Consider the following 21,101-nt stretch of genomic DNA (forward strand, 5'->3'; position numbering starts at 1 on the left):
TTTCTTTAGAAGCATTTTAATGTTCAGTTTACTGCCCTTCCAACGGTTGGCTACGTACGGTGCGAAAGAAGTTCAACATACAGCACGTAACCCCGCCCACTCCACATCACCACGCACACCTCTACCCGGCCTTCCACGTCAACTCACGGCGCGTCCACATCCGACCTCCCTCGCCTCTCGGCTCACCGCGATCTCTCCCATCCCGTCACCGCCACCAAACCCCGTCGCTGATAGACTCCCACACTCCAATTACCCCCCTGCCCCCCCCCCTTGTCCCCACCCCCTCCCCCTCGTGGACGCGCGCTCCCAGAAACAGCTGTCGGTGTCGAGCCGCAAAGCGAACATAGCCGCCTCCTCGTTCGTGAAACTATTTTTAATCCGTAACGCGACATTGACGCTAATCATCACAAAAAAAGTTGCTTCAGTTATTCGCGAAAGCATCCGACTTGTGGGTGGTGGGGGGATTGTGAATTTCCTTCTTTTGCTAAAGGACTGTTTTTTTTTTGTAATAATAATTATTGTGACGCGCAGAGAACCCGCGGCATGCACAGTGCGGGGACGATCCGCACAGCTGTAGACCGCGAGACCTACTTGCTGTACCGCTTCGTGCAGCCACCTCTTACCGCACGTGCTCTCTTTCTCTCTCTCGCGTATCCTTCGTAATTGACGTTGTACCCGTAGCTACACATCTCGTGGCACGAGCGAGTTAAGGACTTGCCACTTGCCTTAGTCCAGCCGGGGCCGACCGGCGTCTCCCGAGGCCCCACGCGGGGTCGCTCCTTGACCCCCCCACGTGGGCTCTACCGGGGGGGGGGGGGGGGCATCTCACCGCGGGATTGATCCACCCACGTTGGCTCTACCGAAGGGGCATCACACCGCGGGATTGATCCACCCACGTGGGCTCTACCGGAGGGGCATCACACCGCGGGATTGATCCACTCACGTGGGCTCTACCGGAGGGGCATCACACCGCGGGATTGATCCACCCACGTGGGCTCTACCGAAGGGGCATCACACCGCGGGATTGATCCACCCACGTGGGCTCTACCGGGAGGCATCTCACCGTGTGACGCGCTGCTACGACAATGGTAGAAAAGGATAACGAATGTCTCCCGTGGCGGGACAAAAATGTCACTGTATAAATACACATTGACATGTATAAATATACACACACACACTCGGCTCTTTGCGGAACCCACCGCTAATTTTCGGCTCTTGGCCACCGCGGTTTAGTCATCAAGGAGGTGATGATTGAAGACCGCCTAGGACCCAACGCAATGCTCACAAGCATGAAGGGTGTCGACGGTGTGCACAACAAATGGGAATAAACTCGGCTGAGAAGCTCGGCCGTGCTGGAGGCCAATCTCTGCTGCTGCTGCTGCTGTTGGTGCCACAAAGGGACAATTGACAATGAACAACACCACAACACCACAACACCACAATAACACAACACCACAATAACACTGTGGTGTGGCCTCAGACGGGGAAACATAAATACAACCGTTTCGGACAAAAGCCCTACTTCACAGCACAAAAGGAGAGGCCAGTAGAGGTATATAGAGTGGAGACCACGCTTGGTTGACACCCATGGGGCCTCGTGTTGAACTTATTTCGCACCGTACGCAGCCAATCGTGCTAATCGCAGGTGACGAGAACTACACAACATTTCCTCATGAGACGCTTTCAAATCGGCACGTGGTTAGTTGCGTAATTCGTAGCTCGACGGTAAACAGACACATCCTTGGACAATCCCTCCACTTGAGTCACCCATACACTTATCTCAAAGTAACACGACACTCACAGAGTAACCGTGGTGTATCACGACTGCAGAATTGTGCGTCTGACTGGGACCCCCCCCATCCTCCCCCCACATCGTAGAGAGAGAGATTGCTTCCTTGTCTGCGAGGTCTGGCAGTTCGCCAGCCCTGATGCAAGCGAGCCTGAGCCCTGCTGATGAGAAGGCGTCACATCTAAACTGGTGCGGGTTTGTGGTTTCACTCGAAATCGGTGCTCCGGAATTGATGGGCCTCCAGAAGGACCGGCCCGCGCAGCTGAGATGAAGTGGGTGTAAGAATGACTCTGAGTTCAGAATCAGAATGTTGATTTATACCGGAGGAGGAATCCGAAGAGCTATAAAGCTCTTCTTCACAGATGTCCAGTAGGGGTACGGGGTAAGAACGCCACAACAACAAACAAAAACACGATGGTAGTGAAAAGTACAAGGGAGGTAAACACGTCACCCAAACGCCGACAGATACAACAACTAAACCATCCCCATCCTACCAGGCAAAGCCCACTGAGGTATGAACTTATCTTTTTTAGAAGCGACCTGGCCACAAATGATAGCGCAACAAAGTGGCCCGTCTTTTGGACATTTACAGCACCAAAATAATCTAAAGAATCTCAATGCGTGTTTCTAAATGTGGAGGGAAAAACCGGAGGATCCGGAGAAAAAAAATCCAGGCGACCACGCGGAGAGAGAGAGAAAGAGAGAGACCGCCAACTTCAAATATACAGCAGCAGGCGTCAGGGTCGGCCGAGTCCCCGACATCCTGCACACCAGGCGAGGTAGTTAACATCTCGCCACCGTATGTGGAGAGATGCATCATGATGGAGGCGCAGTGTTGTCTGCGAATTTATTTTTAACGTAGCGGCAATCTCATGCAGTCTTAAATCGATACGTTGCGGGTGCACGCATCATGATCGATGGTTAAGCGCGATTGACGAACTAATTGCTTGAGAACCGATTCTTGTGTTTGGTTTGTTGTCCTTCCCCTGCACTGCCAATTAGCGCGGTTGGCTACGTACGGCGCGAAAGAAGTTCAACATGCACACACACACGCATGTTCTGCAACTTCGGTGGCAAATAACTGAGATGCTGGCTCGACTCCTGCAGCTCGTTCGGTATGCAGCTGTTAGTCCTCACACGCACATCAGCAGCAGCAGCATCACACACCTGCTCTCTTGTCTCTGCACTGGCTACCAGTCCAGTATCGAGTGGACTATAAGCTCCTGCTGCTGCTGCCGCTGCTGCTGCTCCTGCTGCTCCTGCTGCTGCTGCTCCTGCTGCTGCTCCTGCTGCTGCTCCTGCTGCTGCTGCCCTTACAACGCGCTCAATGGGTGAGCCCCGCAATACTGGCAGGAACCGATCCATCGTCATGCTCCAATCAGGTCCCCGAGGTGTTCGGATCGCCTCCTTCTCAGGACTCCGAGATCGAGGCTCTGTCCCTGCAGGGCTCATCGGGATCCCCCCACTGTGCGTCTCGCAAGCTTGGAAACGCTTTGTATGAATGTTGAACTTCTTTCGCACCGTACGTAGCCAACCGTGCTAATCGGAGGTGCTTTGCCTTTGTCAATAAGGCGATCAGAATCGTCCGCTATATTTACCTACGGCTGGAATTCTCACCTCTGTGAACTGACCCCTGCCGCCTCGATCTGACCGTCACCCTGCGGGTTTTGTGTATTTCCTGGCTGTACAGACGCGGTGGTGCATCGCGATCTACGGATGAAATGCCCCTTTACAAAAGCACTTGTTGTTATTATGACGACCGCATGCCCGAGACGCTGGCCATCTCATTCTGGTGCACAGGTAGCTGCCACCTACCGGACTTTGAAGTGCTATAAGCACATTGATTTGAACACCGTTACAAATAAGAACATTCATTACGTAATATCTTGAACAGTTTATTTCACAAAACATATTCACTCTAATAATAATGATTATTATCACGGCCTTTTTAAACCCTTCAATAACTCTAACGAGCAACGTGGTAGATATTCAGGCATTGTCCCGTATGGGACGAGGATGATTGTAATGATGGGTCACCGCCATGGGCATTGCGCCATCAGCACAAGGTGTCTTACGTAAGAGCGCACGCGGGGTCAGTAGTTAAACACCCCGTGGCTACACGCAGAGGCATGCACAGCGGGCCGGAGCAGCCCACTGACCCCCACCCCCCACCTCCACCGCCCCCCACCCCCCCACCTCCACCCCCCACCCCGCCCCCCACCCCCCACCGCCCCGCCCCCCGCCCCCACCCACAGTGTCCCGAGCGAGTCCGCAATTTGCCTGCCCGAGTTTCCAGACATGTTTAGAAACATGCGTTTAGAATCTAATTATAATCTAGACTTTAGATTATGTAGATAGTTTGGCTGCTATATATTTCCACATGATAAGCCACTTCCATGAGCTATCATCTGTGGCCAGGTCGCTTCTGAGAACTAAGTTAGTGGGCTCTACCTGGTAAGGTAAAACGAGTTTAGTTGTATTAATTTATCTATGTTTTCTATCAGTGACTTGTTTACCTTTCCTATACTCTTGCACTCCTACCGTGTTGGTGAGTTTTGTGTTTGTTGTTGTAAAGTTCTGACCACGTCGAGAAAATGCGAGAGGCAGTGGGGGTGGAGAGAGATTTGGGGTAGGGGAGAGATGCGGGTTGCGGGGACGAGATGGAGCGAGAGGTGGGGGTTTACATAAAGCAAAGTTATAAAAAAAAAGAAATGTTGAACGAAGCAAAGTGCCGACTACACCGAGCATCTTCTTGTTTCCACTGATCATAAAAAAGAGACACTGAGAGAGGGGGAGGCAGTGAGAGAGAGCGAGAGGGATGAAGAGAAGGGGGGAGAGAGAGAGAGAAAGAGAGCGAGAGAGATGCCAGGAGGAAGAGGAGAGGCTGAGGGGTACTGAATGTGCGAGCCACGTGGGTTCCCCGGCAAAGCAAAACAAAGATCCCCCGAATAGCCTTAACCGACCTGTTGCGGCAAGTGCTGTTAGCGAGTAGGACCTATGAAGACCAAGACGGCACGCAAAGGGGTGGGTGGTTTGCACCACGCCCGGCCGCCTTTGTCTCTCTAGTGGCGATGTCTATACATTGCATCAGATACTCATTTGCGGTTGAGTCGACCTCGGGGAGGCCCAGGACCAGTTCAGATCATCTCCACTCGGATTGGCGCGAATCGCCGGGTTCCTAGCGCAGCGCTGACACACACACAGTACACACAGTACACACACACAGTACACACACACAGTACACACAGTACACACACACAGTACACATACACACAGTACACACACAGTACACACACACAGTACACACACACACACAGTACACACACACAGTACACACACAGTACACACACACAGTACACACACACATAGTACACACATACACACAGTACACACACACAGTACACACACATACACAGTACACACACAGTACACACACACAGTACACACACACACAGTACACACAGTACACACACAGTACACACATACACACTGGTACATAGACACACACAGTACACACAGTACACAAACACAGTACACACACACAGTACACACATACACACGGTACATAGACACACACAGTACACACACACAGTACACACACACACACAGTACACACACACAGTACACACATACACACGGTACATAGACACACATAGTACACACACAGACAGTACACACACAGACAGTACACACACAGACAGTACACACACAGACAGTACACACAATACACATACACACGGTACACACACAGTACACTCATACACACGGTATACACACACAGTACACACATACACACGGTACATACACACACACCGTACACACACACAGTACACACGCACACAGTACACACACACACGGTACATACACACACAGTACACATACACACGGTACATACACAGTACACACACAGTACACACACAGACAGTACACACACTCAGTACACACAGTACACATACACACACACGGTACACACATACACACGGTACACACACACAGTGCACACACACAGTACACACACAGTACACACACAGTACACACATACACAGTACACACATACAGTACACACATACAGTACACACATACACACGGTACACACACACGGTACATACACACACACAGTACACACACACAGTACACACACACACACGGTACACACACACGCGGTACACACACACACGGTAAATGCGCACACACGCACAGGGGTCCAGCAGCGAAGCATTGCAGCAATCCCAGCATGCTTTACGATGCCAATATGACATCACCGCCCCTACCACCATCATCAAATTCATCATCATCATCAGTTTTGATCGATCTACTGCTGGATGAAGGCCTCGCCAGAATGCCTCCATGTGTCACGGCACGGTGATGTAACAATCCACCGTATGCCCACACACGAGCCATCATCCCGATCATTCCTGCCAGCCCCGACACCTAATGCCCAAGGCTCGCTTACGTTCCCGTTTGAGTGGCGTCGTTAACCTCTGCGTGTGCTCTCTACGTCACGTGCTTGTCTCTCAGTGCAATTCCAAGGTCGAGCGTGGATCTCTCCAGCACGATTCTTTCGCTGTTTTTAGTTGTCGTTGGTAGTTGTCAGTCTTAGTTGTATCACGTCTTCAAGTTCATTCATTCAGCCAGTTTGCTGCTAACTCTAAACGCCGGCATGCTCGAAATGGCGATGCGTGAAATGCACTCAGACGCAGTACAACACATTCCTGCGGAGGGAGCTGGTAGGAACGTTGGGTTGCTCGGTCAATGGCCAGGGTCAACGGCGGCGTGGTGTATTCCGCAAATATGCCCGACTGTGAGGGCGGGCACAAGCCGGCGTGAGTGGGTTAAACGTTGAGTTTTATAAGGGCACCACGGGGTGACCAGCCCCTCCCCACCCAGCCCCACCTCTCCCACCCCCCACCCAGCCCCTCCCCACCCTCCCCACCCAGCCCCTCCCTCCCCACCCAGCCCCTCCCGGCACGACGGACGGACAGACACAATAATCCCCTGTGGGCTGGTGTAACCAGGAGGTTCCTACCAGTAAAACCCTGATGATGATGACGATGATGATGACGATGATGATGATGACGATGATGACGATGATGATGATGACGATGATGATGATGACGATGATGATGATGATGACGATGATGATGATGACGATGATGATGATGATGACGATGATGATGATGATGACGATGATGATGATGACGATGATGACGATGATGATGATGATGATGACGATGATGATGATGACGATGATGATGATGACGATGATGATGACGATGATGATGTTGATGATGATGATGCGGCTTGGAGAGCAGAATGGATTCCACAAGAAGTTACAGACATGTGAGCGACAAGACGACCCAGAAGATCGCTGCATGACGTCGATCTCTCGTGAATTCTCTGGGCCACAGCCACTCAACCGCATCATCCTCAGCAGCAGCAGATGATGCGGATACCCGATGACGATGATGATGATTCACACAATTGGAAATGTACAAAACTCCGTGGTCAGTATGCGGAGACTGCAGTCACCACCCGGACAAAACCATGAAACATCGAGCGACTCAGAGACCCGATACATCCCAACGAAGGAGGCTTCACCTCCGCAGCGATGATGAATGTATGATGAACTTCTTTTGCATCGTACGTAGCCCACTATGCACCACTCCCTGAGCCGTCCCTAGGATACGCAGCAAATTGGGGTGACCGCCCAGGGCCCCACGCTTTGGGGGGGCCCCGCGCTTCGACGTCACATTGTCAGTGGTAATACTTCTGGTTGAGTTTGAAGGCGTCAGGGGGGCCCACAGTGGGATTCGTCCCGGGCCCCGCACCCCCTCCCCCCCTATGGACGGCCCTGCCCACTCCTCAACCAGCCTCAATGTCACATCACAGCTGTTGCGATACATCAACGACAGCAGCCACACGAAGTGGCAGAGCGGAAACGATGTTGTGGCACCCACACACCATGAACGTCAACTAATATAATGAGATAAAAACACACACGGGTACATTCACGGGCATGATTCAATTGGGGGCAAATACTCTTCACCACCTGACTATGTTTTATTTTACCAGTTAAGGCCTACCTGAGCCTATACAGCTCTTTTTCAAAAGCAACCTGGCCACAGATGATATAAGTGAACGAATAGGCTTACTATGTCGAAACTCATGAATGTGCCGGGAAAACCCGGAGGACCCGGAGAAAAATCTACGCGACCACGGGGAGAATATGCAAACTCCAAATATACAGCAGCAGGCGTCAGGGTTGTGGATCGAAGCCACGACCTCCTGTACACCAGGGGAGGGAGTAAACAGTCTCACCACCTCGGGGCCCAAATACGACGGGGGCGTCCGAGGTGAGGTCACGTGTTGTGCCCCCACCCAACCGCGTGCTACAACAGCCAATAGCAGCCTTCTCACCTTCCTGTCGTTGCCGGGGCCCGTGGTGACGTCATAGTCTCCCTGCGAAGACACGTGGACAAGAGGGTGACAGGGAGGGAGGTTTAGTGAAGTGGGAGAGAGGGCTGGGCGATTTAGAAACAAACGAAACAGGAAACATTTTTGTTTTCTTTCACCAGGTAAGGCCCCACTCGGCTATACAGCGATCGCAAATGACAACGCTCAACGAAGGGGCTCATCATCTTGTGGACATTTATAGCAGCAGCCAAATACTCTAAACGCGTGTCGATTCATCTCAACACACGGGGAGAACATGCAAACCACAAATATAATCAGCAGGCGTCAAGGTCAAGATCGAACCCACCGTGGCACCGTGCCGGGCGATAGGGGGTTGGGGTTAGAGGCGGCGTGGAACTAGCGGCATCGCTTACATCGCCTATCCATAGCCGGAGGTGTATCCCGACCCCGTGGGTGAGAGGGGTTCGTTAAGCCAACACTTTAAAAACTTTCGCTCGCACCGATTCAATCGCTCCCCCCGCCCCCTTCTCAAAATCCCCTGCACCCTGCATGCTGTGCATGGCTCGTAGCCTGGTTTCCACGGGTGTCACGGTACGGATCGCGTCTCAGCATTCGTACCCCCCGGGGAACAGAGGGCACGCTGTGTTTTTTCCAAGAGTACGACGCAAAGTCGTCGCTGAGCGTGCGGTCTTAGTGCAGCGGAGTCGCCCCACTCCCGCTACTCAGATAATTACAGCGGTTGCCTACGAACGGTGGTGCAAAACAGCACAGACACAACGCGTTGGCGCTGTAACGCGGCTCTTCCATTCGGAAACACTTTCCACGCGACGCAGAGCGTGCCCCGTTACTACGCAGAGCGTGCCCCGTTACTACGTGGGACGTGCCCCGTTACAGTGCAGAGCGTGCCCGGTTACTACACGGGGCGTGCCTCGTTACTACGCAGAGCGTGCCCCGTTACTAGTGCAGAGCGTGCCCCGTTACTACGCGGAGCGTGCCCCGTTACTACGCGGAGCGTGCCCCGTTACTACGCGGAGCGTGCCCCGTTACTACGCGGAGCGTGCCCCGTTACTACGCGGAGCGTGCCCCGTTACTATGCAGGGCGTGCCCCGTTACTACGCGGGGCGTGCCCCGTTACTACGCGGGGCGTGCCCCGTTACTACGCGGGGTGTGCGGCATGTTACAACGCTGCTTCTGAGCGGTCGACGACGAGGTACTTTCTTGAGCTGCGCCAAACTCGATCGTTACACTACATATGGATCATTTCTGTCGCTTAGCGTGGCGCTTCTCAGGACCACATCTCCGAGCGCGTTAGACGACGACTTCCTGTCTGTCGTGTTTCTGCATTTGTATGTTCTGGACACATGCTTGTCGGTTGTCAGGCATCGGAGTTCATTCACGTCACAGAGCGTTCCAGAAAACCCGGTAGGCAGCCCTTTCGGCACCAGTGGTATGAGAAATTGGGAACCTTCCCAGTAAAATTGATTTACACGATTTACTTTCTCAGCTTTTTGTTTGTTAGTAGGGGAATGTTCGACCGCCCATCACCAGCGTGCTGCTCAGTGCGGGTTGGTGAAGGGGATGTGGGGGGTGGGAGGGTGCCCAGGATCAATTCGGATATCACTCGCCACTGACGTTAGCCGTGGCCTGGGGGGTGGAGGGGCTGGGGGTTGGGGGGCTGTGGGGGGGGGGGGGTGACGGCAGCGGAACTCACATCGTGGAGTGGGTATGCGGCGCTGTATACACCGCTGGCCAGCAGACGCGTGAGACCTGGGCGCACACGCGGCAAATGGAAAATGTCTTGAATCGGGGAACAGGGGGTTAGGGTTTCACTCAGAGCGTTTGTCGAGATTCTAGTGTCTCCATTAGTCGTTGCCGTTGTGAGGAAAGGTCAACAGCCCCTTCGTGAATGGAAGATGAAAAGCACAAGCCGTATAGTAGTGCGATGGTGGCTATGCAACCCAAACTTTGGGCCGTATAGTAAACCCCATAGAGACTCATAGAGATACATAGAGACTCATAGAGCTACATAGAGACACGTATAGATACATAGAGACACATGGAGATACATAGAGACATGCCACACGAGTGTGATTGTGGCCAGGCAAGCCAACCTATGGCCCACACAGTGACCCCCACTGTGGCCTACGATCCTTCAACGGAGGATGAAGAGCAAAGCGACACGGACTCTCTCTGTGTCCTGAAGCCCTCTCGTCGTGACGAGCAGCAGCAAACCTCAACAATGGCATTCGGTTACTCCTCGACACATCGCTGCCATTGCACGCAAGCACGTCATTGATCGAGGTGTAACTATATCATCGATGTAGAGGTTTTTTGGGTCAGATCGTGTAAATATAAATGTGTCGTTAAACCCGCCACCACCGGACACAGCCAATTAGTAAGGTTTGTCACGTGAAACAGAACTTGCCAATTCGTTACTAGTACAGCACACCGGTGCGTTGGAGAGCAAACCCACAACATTTACACAACATTGACAATGTGGGTTTGCTCTCCCAACACACCGGCGTGCTGTACTGGTAACGAATTGGCCACGTTCTGTTTACGTGACAAACCTTACTAATTGGCTGTGTCGGGTGGTGACGGGTTTAACAACACATTTATATTTACGCGATATAACCCAAAAAAACCTGTATTATGGATGAAATCGGTCGCGAAAACTTTCGTGTTAAACTAACACATTCGCAACAGTGTGTCCTTAAAATAAATGCTAAATTTAATGGGCCACGTTTTGAGCCGTGTGCCATGATGAAGGGACATTGACCGAAACGTCGCCGACTTCATATTTGTTTTCTCTATTAAGGCCACGGTGTTGTTATTGACAAGAACTGACTGGTGTTTGAGTCCTATATTGTATGATAGCTTTCTAGCCGCTAGAAGCGGCTACATTCGCTACCACAATGCTAAATAATAAATTACATATATACAAATATATTAACTTTATTTTAACACGAGCAACAACACTAATACACACGACTAAAATCATCACTGAGTTCCCTCTCGATATTCTGGGGGTGTAAATTTGGGTGGGTGGGTCGGTGGAGGGGGTGGGGTGGAGCGAATAGCGTAACCTTTGAACATCAACTTAACGATGAATAACAGCGTTAACAAATAAACACAACAGATTATTGAATAAAGCCACCACTCTGAATGGAATCGCCCGCATTATTCAGCAGGCGAATCGAGCCCAGAGACGACAAATCCATGCATGACTCGTCGTCTCTCTCAGGCGAGGGCTTCGGAGTGCAGTGGTGACATCATCAAGGGTCCCTTGTGACGTTGATTAAAATGGCCGCAGCCGTGTGCTCACCAATGCTGTGCTTGCCACGCGTCACCACCGCCCGCTTTAGGATTTCTCGAACCTGGGAATAAAAAAACAACCCAACAACATCCACCATTTACTTATTGGGCTCAGTTCTGAGATCTTAGTGTGCTCTCTTGGTATGAATGTGGTTTTTAATATGATTGTACGTGTGTGTGTGCCTAGCCAAGCCTTAATAGGTGCTCGCTAACAGCACTTGCCCCAACAGTCTCTTAAGGCTATACGGGTAATCATCGGTGACGGATTCGTAATCCGGTCCTAGGCCTCCCATAGGTAGACTGAGCCTTAAATGAATATCCAGTGCGGTGTGTAAACATCGCCACTTGGGAGACAAATACGGCCAGGCATGGTGCTGGCCACCCACCCCGTCGTGTGACGCCTCGACCTTCATAGGTACTTGCAAACAGCGCTTGCCCCAGCAGTCTGTTGAAGGTTATACGGGGGATCTTTGCCTTTGGTTCGTTTAACCAGCAGCAGCATTGCCAAACAATGTGTAGTAGCAATGTCAACGCGCGTGTTGCCCACTCACGATCTTGCTTCGTTGTGAACTCGTGAAGTACGTGTCTTTGTCCCGGATATCGAATCTAGGGTTGGATGACGAGGGGACCAGGTTGGGAAGGAGGCGGGGGGTGGGGGCGGGGGGAGAGAGGTGGAGGGAGGAGAATCGGAGGGACCAATGGGAAGGGGGTACAGGTGAAGGTGCGATGGGGTTGAATGGACAGGGGGGGAGGGGGTCACAGGTCAACATGCAAGTGAGCCAGGTGAGGGTGCGTAGTGGAGTGAGAGGCACGTGGTAGGAATCACACAAGCGGGCAGGTGAGTGAGTGATCAGCTTAGGCAGGAGATGAACTGATTCTTCTCCGCATGGATGATGTTGATGTAGAGACACAACTACAATTTTACATTGAGGTGGTTGATAACTTTTGATTTAAAGCTTTCGTGACTGCAGGGATTCATCTTCTTGGTTCTTTCGGTAAAGTCACGTAGAAGGGAAGTAATAAAATAATAAAAATAAAACATAATAAAATTATTCTCACGACGTTTCGGCCACAACGCAAGCAGCCGTCCTCAGGTGAAAACCAGGTCCATTCAGACTCTGTCGCCTCGACGGACCTGGTTTTCACCTGAGGACGGCTGCTGGCGTTGTGGCCGAAACGTCGTGAGAATAATTTTATTATGTTTTATTTTTATTATTTTATTACTTCCCTTCTACGTGACTTTACCGAAAGAACCAAGAAGGTGGTTGATAACGTGAGGGTTTTGTCCACAGTAGCGGACTGGTAAATCGCTGCTGTGATGATGCCTTGGTGAGGTGATGAAATGGGCTCGATGGGTAGTTGTATGGCAAGACTGTGAAATGGTGATCACAGATGACAGGTGTGATGGGTGTGGTTGCTAGGGACGTACAGGTGTGTGGTGGTGGTTGCTAGGGACGTACAGGTGTGATGGCGGTGGTTGCTAGGGGCGTACAGGTGTGATGGGGTGGTTGCTAGGGACGTACAGGTGTGATGGCGGTGGTTGCTAGGGGCGTACAGGCGTGGTGGTGGTTGCTAGGGGTGTACAGGTGTGATGGTGGTGGTTGCTAGGGACGTACAGGTGTGATGGGGGTGGTTGCTAGGGACGTGCAGGTGTGATGGGGTGGTTGCCAGGGGCGTACAGGTGTGATGGGGTGGTTGCTAGGGGCGTACAGGTGTTCCTTGTCGCGTGAGAAGGGTAGAGACAGGTGTTTGATGCGTGCCTCCCTCTCTGACTGCGGCGTGCGCGGCCGCAGCAGGGCGGTGGCGCGGCGCCAGCACGAGCAGGCCTGGCGCGTGTTGCGTCGAACCTCGTACACCTGGGGGCGGGGGGGGTGGGGCGCGGGGGGATGGGGGGGGCGGGGGGATGGGGTGGCAGTGGGGAGGGGAGTTGAACAGGGAGACACGACCCCACAACCCAACAACGCCACAACGAGGTACACCTCCATCACACCTGCCATCAACACTTGTACACCTCCATCACACCTGCCATCAACACTTGTACACCTCCATCACACCTGCCATCAACACTTGTACACCTCCATCACACCTGCCATCAACACTTGTACACCTCCATCCACCTGCAACCGCCACTTTCACGCCGTTTCTCAAACACGGCGTCACTTTACTGACACCGCTACCTGGTTTGCGTCGCCTCCACCGCACACTCACCTCGTTGACAGCATCGTCATCGTCGTCCGTCCTTTGCCTCTCAGCCTTCGCCTCCACCACCACCCACCACTACCGCCCTGTACATCGCTTTCATTGACGTCGTTTCGATATTCAGGAGCGCATCCCCAGACGTAAACCGCGGTGTTGCTGTATCCGTTAATGTCAACGAAGCCGCATTGAGGATAGAAGTAAAACATTCAAGGGAGGCCCCATTGTGATTAGACATGATTAGACATGACATGCAACCATTCTGAACTATTGATAGTAAATAGAAACAAATTTTACAGAAGTGGAATAAAATCATCATCATCATCATCATCAGCCATGATCAGTCCACTGCTGGATGAAGGGCTCTCCTAAACCATCACCGTCTCTCACCATCGTGCAGTGTAACAATCCGTGTGTGTGTGGTGTGTGTGTGGTGTGTGTGGTGTGTGTGTGGTGTGTGTATGTGTGGTGTGTGTGTGGTGTGTGTGTGTGGTGTGTTTGTGGTGTGTGTGGTGTGTGTGTGTGTGGTATGTGTGGTGTGTGTGGTGTGTAGTGTGTGTGTGTGGTGTGTGTGGTGTGTGTGGTGTGTGTGGTGTGTGTGGTGTGTGTGGTGTGTGTGGTGTGTGTGGTGTGTAGTGTGTGTGTGGTGTGTGTGTGTGGTGTGTGTGTGGTGTGTGTGGTGTGTGGTGTGTAGTGTGTAGTGTGTGGTGTGTAGTGTGTGTAGTGTGTGTGTGTGGTGTGTGTGGTGTGTAGTGTGTGTGTGTGGTGTGTGTGGAGTGTGTGGTGTGTGTGGTGTGTGTGTGGTGTGTGTATGAGGTCGCTTCGAGGGGGTCGAACGTGGTGCGAGCGAACGAGATAAACTTAGTGACGGATCATTACGCCGCAACTCTTTGAAGACAAACTTAGAATCGGCCGTAATTTCCTCTGTTGTTCCTCTGTTGAATGTGGAAGGTGTCCCGATTTAGCAAGCCGATGTCACAACGATGAGCGGAGAAACGGGGGGGCGGTCGAATGTAAGACTGCCAGATCTATCCCGACTATTTAAAGCCGCGTTACGTGCGGATTGTACGAATCGCGTCACCGCGATTGATCTCGCGCGTGCGAGGGTGGGACGCACGGTCCATGGGGAACGGGCCGGGAGCGACGAAGTGTCGCTCTCTGCTTCTCACACCCGAACGCGGTCCTTGCGCGAGGTTTTGAGACGTTGTAAGCGCCTGTTATACGCAGTTGATACGTGTTTCTCTCTCCGCTGCGTGTGTTTTTATGACTCTCACCTATTCTACCAATTGGTCTCAGTAGGGGAGATAAAAAAACACGGCAATCTCAGCTGCAAGCAACGTTAAAATTCTCGCGTCTGACACGTGCAGCTGAGACGAGGCCATTGTGGATTTAAATGCGATCCGAGATGGATAAGTTGATCCATTGCAAACGCATAGATGAGCCTCGTACGTGCGAGGGCTCCAAGTCTTTCTCTCGATCTTATTCCAGAACTCTGCTACCGCTGTTGCTATCGGCACACGACACTGCCACTAAGGGCACGCGTTACGTCTATCCGTAAACCCTCCTCCTTCATTGTCGTGCCCCTACACGGTATCGTGCTATCATCATAGTCGCGGGTTTCAGACACATTTTTGAAGATAAAATTAAAGCGAGAAGGGGTACTGCGCCACGTGTGGCAGCGCCTCGCCCCGGCAGCCCGTGACGTCACAGCACAAGGGCCTAAGGGGGCGTCGCGATTGGTTGATTGGTTGGTTTGTTCAGTCGTTCGTTCGATCGATCGATCGATGGCACGTGGCACCTTCTTTGTCGGCATCTTGAGCTTCAGCAGCTCGGCCTCGCGCGTAAGTACGTGCCACGGCGCGTGCAGCCGCACGTAGACCGTGCCTCCGTGCCGCCTTGCCTGCCGGCGGGGGGTGGGGTGGGAGGGGGGTGGGGCGGGAGGGGGGTGAGGCGGGAGGGGGGTGGGGCGGGAGGGGGGTGAGGCGGGAGGGGGGTGAGGCGGGAGGGGGGTGAGGCGGGAGGGGTGGAGATGGGAGAGACGAGGCGACAAACAGCGATAATAATTCGTATGGAGAGGGGAGGGAGTGCAGGGGGAGACGCGGAGTCTGCTGCTGTTGCTGGTGTTGCAGGTGTACGGTTCTGAAGGTCAACTCTCGCACACATGGGACGCATTACGCGTTAGGCCACTGCAATGATAATGAGATGCATTGGCAAGGTGAGCATCGCATGCACGCCTCCACGTGAACCACGCACGTGACGCTCACCCTCTGACGCGCCACCACGTGAACCACGCACGTGACACTCACCCCCTGATGCGCCACCACGTGAACCACGTGACGCTCACCCCCTGACGCGCCACCACGTGAACCACGTGACGCTCACCCCCTGACGCACCACCACGTGAACCACGCACGTGACGCTCACCCCCTGACGCGCCACCACGTGAACCACGTGACGCTCACCCCCTGACGCACCACCACGTGAACCACGCGCGTGACGCTCACCTCGTCATCGCGCTCCAGCTCGAGTCCAGCCTCCAAGAGCTGTGCCTCGAACTCGTCCCTCCGGGCGCGCTTCTCCTCGTCGTGGACCTCAGCCAGCGGGATGTAGCTGCAGGAGTGGGGGAGGGGGGTGAGCGCGTGGAGGCACCGATGAAGAACGTGGCCATGGACGAGGTCAGGACGTGAATTGAAGATGGAAACTGAGACAGTGATGGGAATTGCGATGGGAATTGGGACACGGTGATTCAAATGTTGATAATGATGACGACGATGATGATCACGTCTGACAATAAAGATAAGGCGAAGGAGTTGGAGAGAGGGCATTAAGGTGACTGGTGGCCTCAGAAGTCAGAGCGCTGCCCTGGTACCGCTGAGATTCTGGTTTCAAATCGAGGCAGTCACGCAAACAAACAAAAACGCACCATTATAGGAAATGTGTTTCTGTTACTTAATTTGGCTAAATTCCAGCTCTGAAGATTGCACTTTGGGTTGACTATCACATGAAGAACATTACTCTCTTAGGTCCGACCGTGTGCATCCAGTGCTCGCCTAGCTGCATTGGCTTCTGGTTGCCGAACGAACACATTGTTGTAAGGTCCTGCTCATCCACAACAAAGTGCTTGCCACAAATGAACCACAATACCCTGCGCATCTCATCAAGGAGCAAAAACCATCACGCTAGCCGCCGAACAAAGACGGTCAATGCATCACGCGCTTTCAGATGCGCTTCTGTGGCCGTCTGGAACGATCTTCTTTCCGATATTAAGAAGCTACTGAAGATATGCACTTGTAAATCATCATCTAGATTGACAAACTAATTTCTTCATAGCTGCTCTTTGTGTTTAGTTTGTTGTCTTTCCCCCCGCACCTCCGATTAGCGTGCTACGCACGGTGCGACATGCGTCCCACGTGCACATGGCAACCAGAGGCGCGAGCCTATTCATAGGACTGACGCCCAATGTTGACTTTCCACAGGGCGTTGACGGTACTAAATGTATCGATCCTCGAGGGAGGATGGGCCGAGTCAGCCCTCCCACCTCCCCTCTCCCCCCCCCGAATTGGAATTTGAACTCGTGACCTCCAATTGCGAAACGCGGCACTGCTCCTTGCCGCATGCCGCCGCTCGTTGATTTATTAATCAATCAATTAATTAAGCAATGTATTAATCAATTCATGCATTCCTGAATCAATGAATGCATTTATTGATTGGCCAATTAATCAACGAATAAACACATCTATTTTTACATTAAATAATTAATTGATTAGTTAATTCACAACCCGAGGTCAATCCCTGAGTCACAGCACCCGGGAGGATGGGTGCAGGAGATGCGCAACTCCGGGAAGGAGGAGGGAGGTCGTGCAGCGCCGCTGTCTGCAGGTGCCTCCAGCTTCAGCCACAGCTCCCGCATTGATGCGAGCGCCTCCCGCAACAGCTTCTCTCAGGTGAGCATGGAACGGAGCTCCGCAGTGCCGCTGATCTCGACCGCGGTCTTCCACTTGGGGTGACGGTTGTGGCTCTTCACGAGGTCGAGAGCCGGGTCGAGGGTGCAGTTGAAATCTCCCGCAATGACCGTGAGCACGTCGTCTGCATCGTCTGCCTCCAGGGTGTCCCGCAGCATGCCGGAGAAGAAGAGCAGCTTCCTCTCGCAGCTCCTGCTCGGTGCATACAAGTTGAAGCACCGCAGCCTCGTGTCAAATGTCCTTTCACGATCTCTTTAAAGACCACGCTCTCTGAAATAAACTTTGGACCAAACACGATCGCGACTCCAGCGAGGTTGTCTTCACCATGGCCGAAGAAGGACTGGCTGCCCATGAGGTGCTGACGTTAGGCCTGCAGAGTGGCGTCAAGGTACGTTTTTTGCAGGAAAGGTACGTCTGCCTTTTGGTCGTTGAGGAGGCAACAGACGCGGTGCCACCTCTTGTCACTGCGAGCAACGTTGCAATTCAGACTTTCTATCTTGACACCCGAAGCCATGACACCACCCTAAGACCTGACATGGTGCTCTGGTCCAGTTCGCTCAAGAAGGTCTTCATCATTGAGCTCACAGTACCCTGGGAGGACTCAGTAGATGAGGCTTATGAGCGAAAACATCTGCGCTATGCCGATCTAGCTGCCGAAGCACGGCATCATGGCTGGAACACAGAAGTCCGACCAGTGGAGGTGGGCTGCAGAGGTTTTGTGGCAACATCTACAACCAGACTGCTTAGAGACCTGGGAATTAAGGGCCAGAGCCAGCGTTCGGCAATCAGAGCTGTATCGGAGGCGGCAGAAGGCAGCAGTCAGTGGCTCTGGATGAAGAGGAAAGACCCCAGCTGGGCCCCAAAGTGAGTGGGCCAGGAGGTATGCAGTCCACAATGCTTGACTCAGGGAGGAGGACGCCCCTGCCATGCATAGTCCCATGGGATGTTGGCTATCAACAACAAGGCAACTCCTATGACTAATTGGGAATGGGACGCAAGCGTAGGATTGATCACCCTGTCGCTGGCCGCCTTTGGAGAGGGTGTATAGTATGAAAGGCCGAAACACCCTAGGAACCAAAGGGTCACTACTGACGATGCGCTCCCCAAATTTCACCAGGCTCACTGTTCATGAACTCTTGGAAGTGCTTGCACAAAGGATAGTAACATCTCATCCTGTGTTCTTTGGAATCTGGCAGTGGCTGCAGGGGATCACTTTGGAAGGGAAGAGCTCTTCCTCTTTACGTTTTGCACTAACGCTTTCAGTGGGTAGCATTCCTGCGGGCTGAACGTAAACTTTTGCGGTTCGCGATATATTTTCTGTGCGGCTTTCAAGAAGACCAGCACATCGGGGAAAAAAGCCTCGACGCTGACCCCACGCTTCCTGTAGCTGGATTGGAGGATCTCGTCGGGTGCGTCTCCACGAGGCGCGCCGCCAAACTCTTCTCGGTCATGAAAATGACCACGCCGCGGTTCTGTCGCTGGGCAATGAGGATGCCTGCCAGGCCGACGCGCTCGACCACCGCGGCAATGACGACCTCGATGGCGGTCTCGGGTGGAGGAAATCAAATGACTGCACTGCCGAGAGAGAGACTCGACCTTGTTGTACTGTGCCATGATGAACAGCAGCAGTACAATACGAGTGATAAGAAAAGTTGACAAAGAATGTTATTCACAAGAGAGAATAAGAAGAGAGAAAGATGAATAAGACAGCAAGAGAAAAACGGAGTGCTGTGAGGGAAGGAGTGCATCAGAGAGAGGGAGAGGCTCCAGGCTGTTAAACCAAGCAGACCTGGGGCGTGGCGGTGGTGGTGTTGTGTGCTGTTGAGGCGAAGGAAAACCACAAAAAAAGCAGAAAATAGGCAGCACCACGTGAAGTAACAATACTCACAGTTAAGGGGAGAATGTTATTTGATACAAAAATATTTAATAAATGAAGAAAACCGAGAAAATGACCACCAAAGGTGAGTTAACTCTTTCTCAGACAAGGGTCAGGATGGAGAAAAACCCAGGCCCCTGTGCACAGAGATCGGAAAGCAGGAGGTCCTGCAGGACACACCCTCTCCCCAGCATGCACAGAGAGAGAGAGAGACAGAGAGAGAGACACACAGAGCTAGACAGACGTTCTCACCCAACGTCGGACGCACCCTCCAGGTCCACCATGTCATCACTCCCGTCCCGCGAGGTCGCGTCTCCCCCCACACCGCCCCCCGGGAGCGGCTCCTTGTCCCTCCGCCAGTCCTGGTCGGAGCCCACCTCGGGGGGCGACCATGGCGAAGAGGCGGAGGCAGTGGAGGAGGAGGCGGCGGCGGTGGCGGCGGTGAAAAACGACGAGGTGGTGACGACTCCCGGCGGCGGCTGCTGCGTCGTCGTCATCGTGGTCGTCGAAGCGGAGGGGAGCAGAGCCCCCTCGGCCACGGGCTGCAGGGCGAGCCCCGACGGGAGGCGCCTCTCGGGCCCCAGTTGGAGCACCGAGGAGGAGACGGAGGAGGGTGGCGCGAGGCGGCGCGAGGTGGCGCGGCGCACGGAGGAGGAGAAGCGAGCGGCGCCGACGCCGTCGGGTCCGCGGCGCGGCGCTCCGAAGGCGAGGGCGAAGTCCACGCGACGGGCGCCATCCCTGAAGAAGCCGTCACGGCGGGGAGCCGCGGCGGCAGCGCTGGCGGAGTGCGCGGCGCACGACCCCTCCTGCAGGGTGCACGCAGCGCAGGCCAGGGCGCGGTGGTGAAGGTGGAGGGGGTGGGGGTGGAGGTGGTAATGGAGGTGTCAGTGGTGATGGTGGTGGTGGAGTTAGTTTGGAGGTGGTGGTGGTGGAGGTAGTTGTGGAGGTGGTGATGGAGATGGTAGTGGTGGAGGTGGTGGTGGAGGTAGTTGTGGAGGTGGTGATGGTGGTGATGGTGGTGGTGGTGTTGGAGGTAGTTGTGGAGATGGTGATGGAGGTGTCGGTGGTGGAGGTGGTGGTGGTGGAGGTAGTTGTGGAGGTGGTGATGGAGATGGTGGTGAAGGTGGTGGTGGTGGAGGTAGTTGTGGAGGTGGTGATGGAGATGGTGGTGGAGGTGGTGGTGGTGGAGGTAGTTGTGGAGGTGGTGATGAAGATGGTAGTGGTGGAGGTGGTGGTGATGAAGGTAGTTGTGGTGATGGAGATGGTAGTGGTGGAGATGGAGGTGTCGATGGTAGTGGAGGTGGTTGAGGTAGTTGTGGAGGTGGTGATGGAAATGGTAGTGGTGGAGGTGGTGATGGAGATGGTAGTGGTGGAGGTGGTGGTAGTGGAGGTAGTTGTGGAGGTGGTGATGGAGAAGGTAGTGGTGGAGGTGGTGGTGGAGGTAGTTGTGGAGGTGGTGGTGGTGGAGGTGGTGGTGGTGGAGGTAGTTGTGGAGGTGGTGATGGAGATGGTGGTGGTGATGAAGGTGGCGGTGATGGCGGTGACCGCA

The 21,101-nt window shown here is 53.4% G+C and overlaps 1 protein-coding gene across 2 annotated transcripts in view; it reads right to left on the reverse strand.

Annotated features, from left to right (window-relative positions):
• The window catches only part of LOC133340734 (anoctamin-1-like), a 55,650-nt gene that overhangs the window by 28,153 nt on the left and 6,396 nt on the right, over positions 1-21,101 (reverse strand). For both annotated transcript variants that reach the window (XM_061549135.1, XM_061549127.1), the window contains exons 2-9: positions 19,805-20,358; positions 16,219-16,324; positions 15,513-15,614; positions 13,229-13,374; positions 12,070-12,124; positions 11,529-11,580; positions 9,915-9,970; positions 8,207-8,248 (exon numbers count right to left, since the gene is read on the reverse strand). In XM_061549135.1, coding sequence (XP_061405119.1) covers positions 8,207-8,248; positions 9,915-9,970; positions 11,529-11,580; positions 12,070-12,124; positions 13,229-13,374; positions 15,513-15,614; positions 16,219-16,324; positions 19,805-20,358 — 1,113 coding nt within the window. The remainder of the gene's footprint in view (positions 1-8,206; positions 8,249-9,914; positions 9,971-11,528; positions 11,581-12,069; positions 12,125-13,228; positions 13,375-15,512; positions 15,615-16,218; positions 16,325-19,804; positions 20,359-21,101) is intronic.

The sequence above is a fragment of the Lethenteron reissneri genome, chromosome 2 (genome assembly GCF_015708825.2).
Source record: "Lethenteron reissneri isolate LAM-NWPU_2019-01 chromosome 2, ASM1570882v1, whole genome shotgun sequence".
NCBI lineage: Eukaryota > Metazoa > Chordata > Hyperoartia > Petromyzontiformes > Petromyzontidae > Lethenteron > Lethenteron reissneri.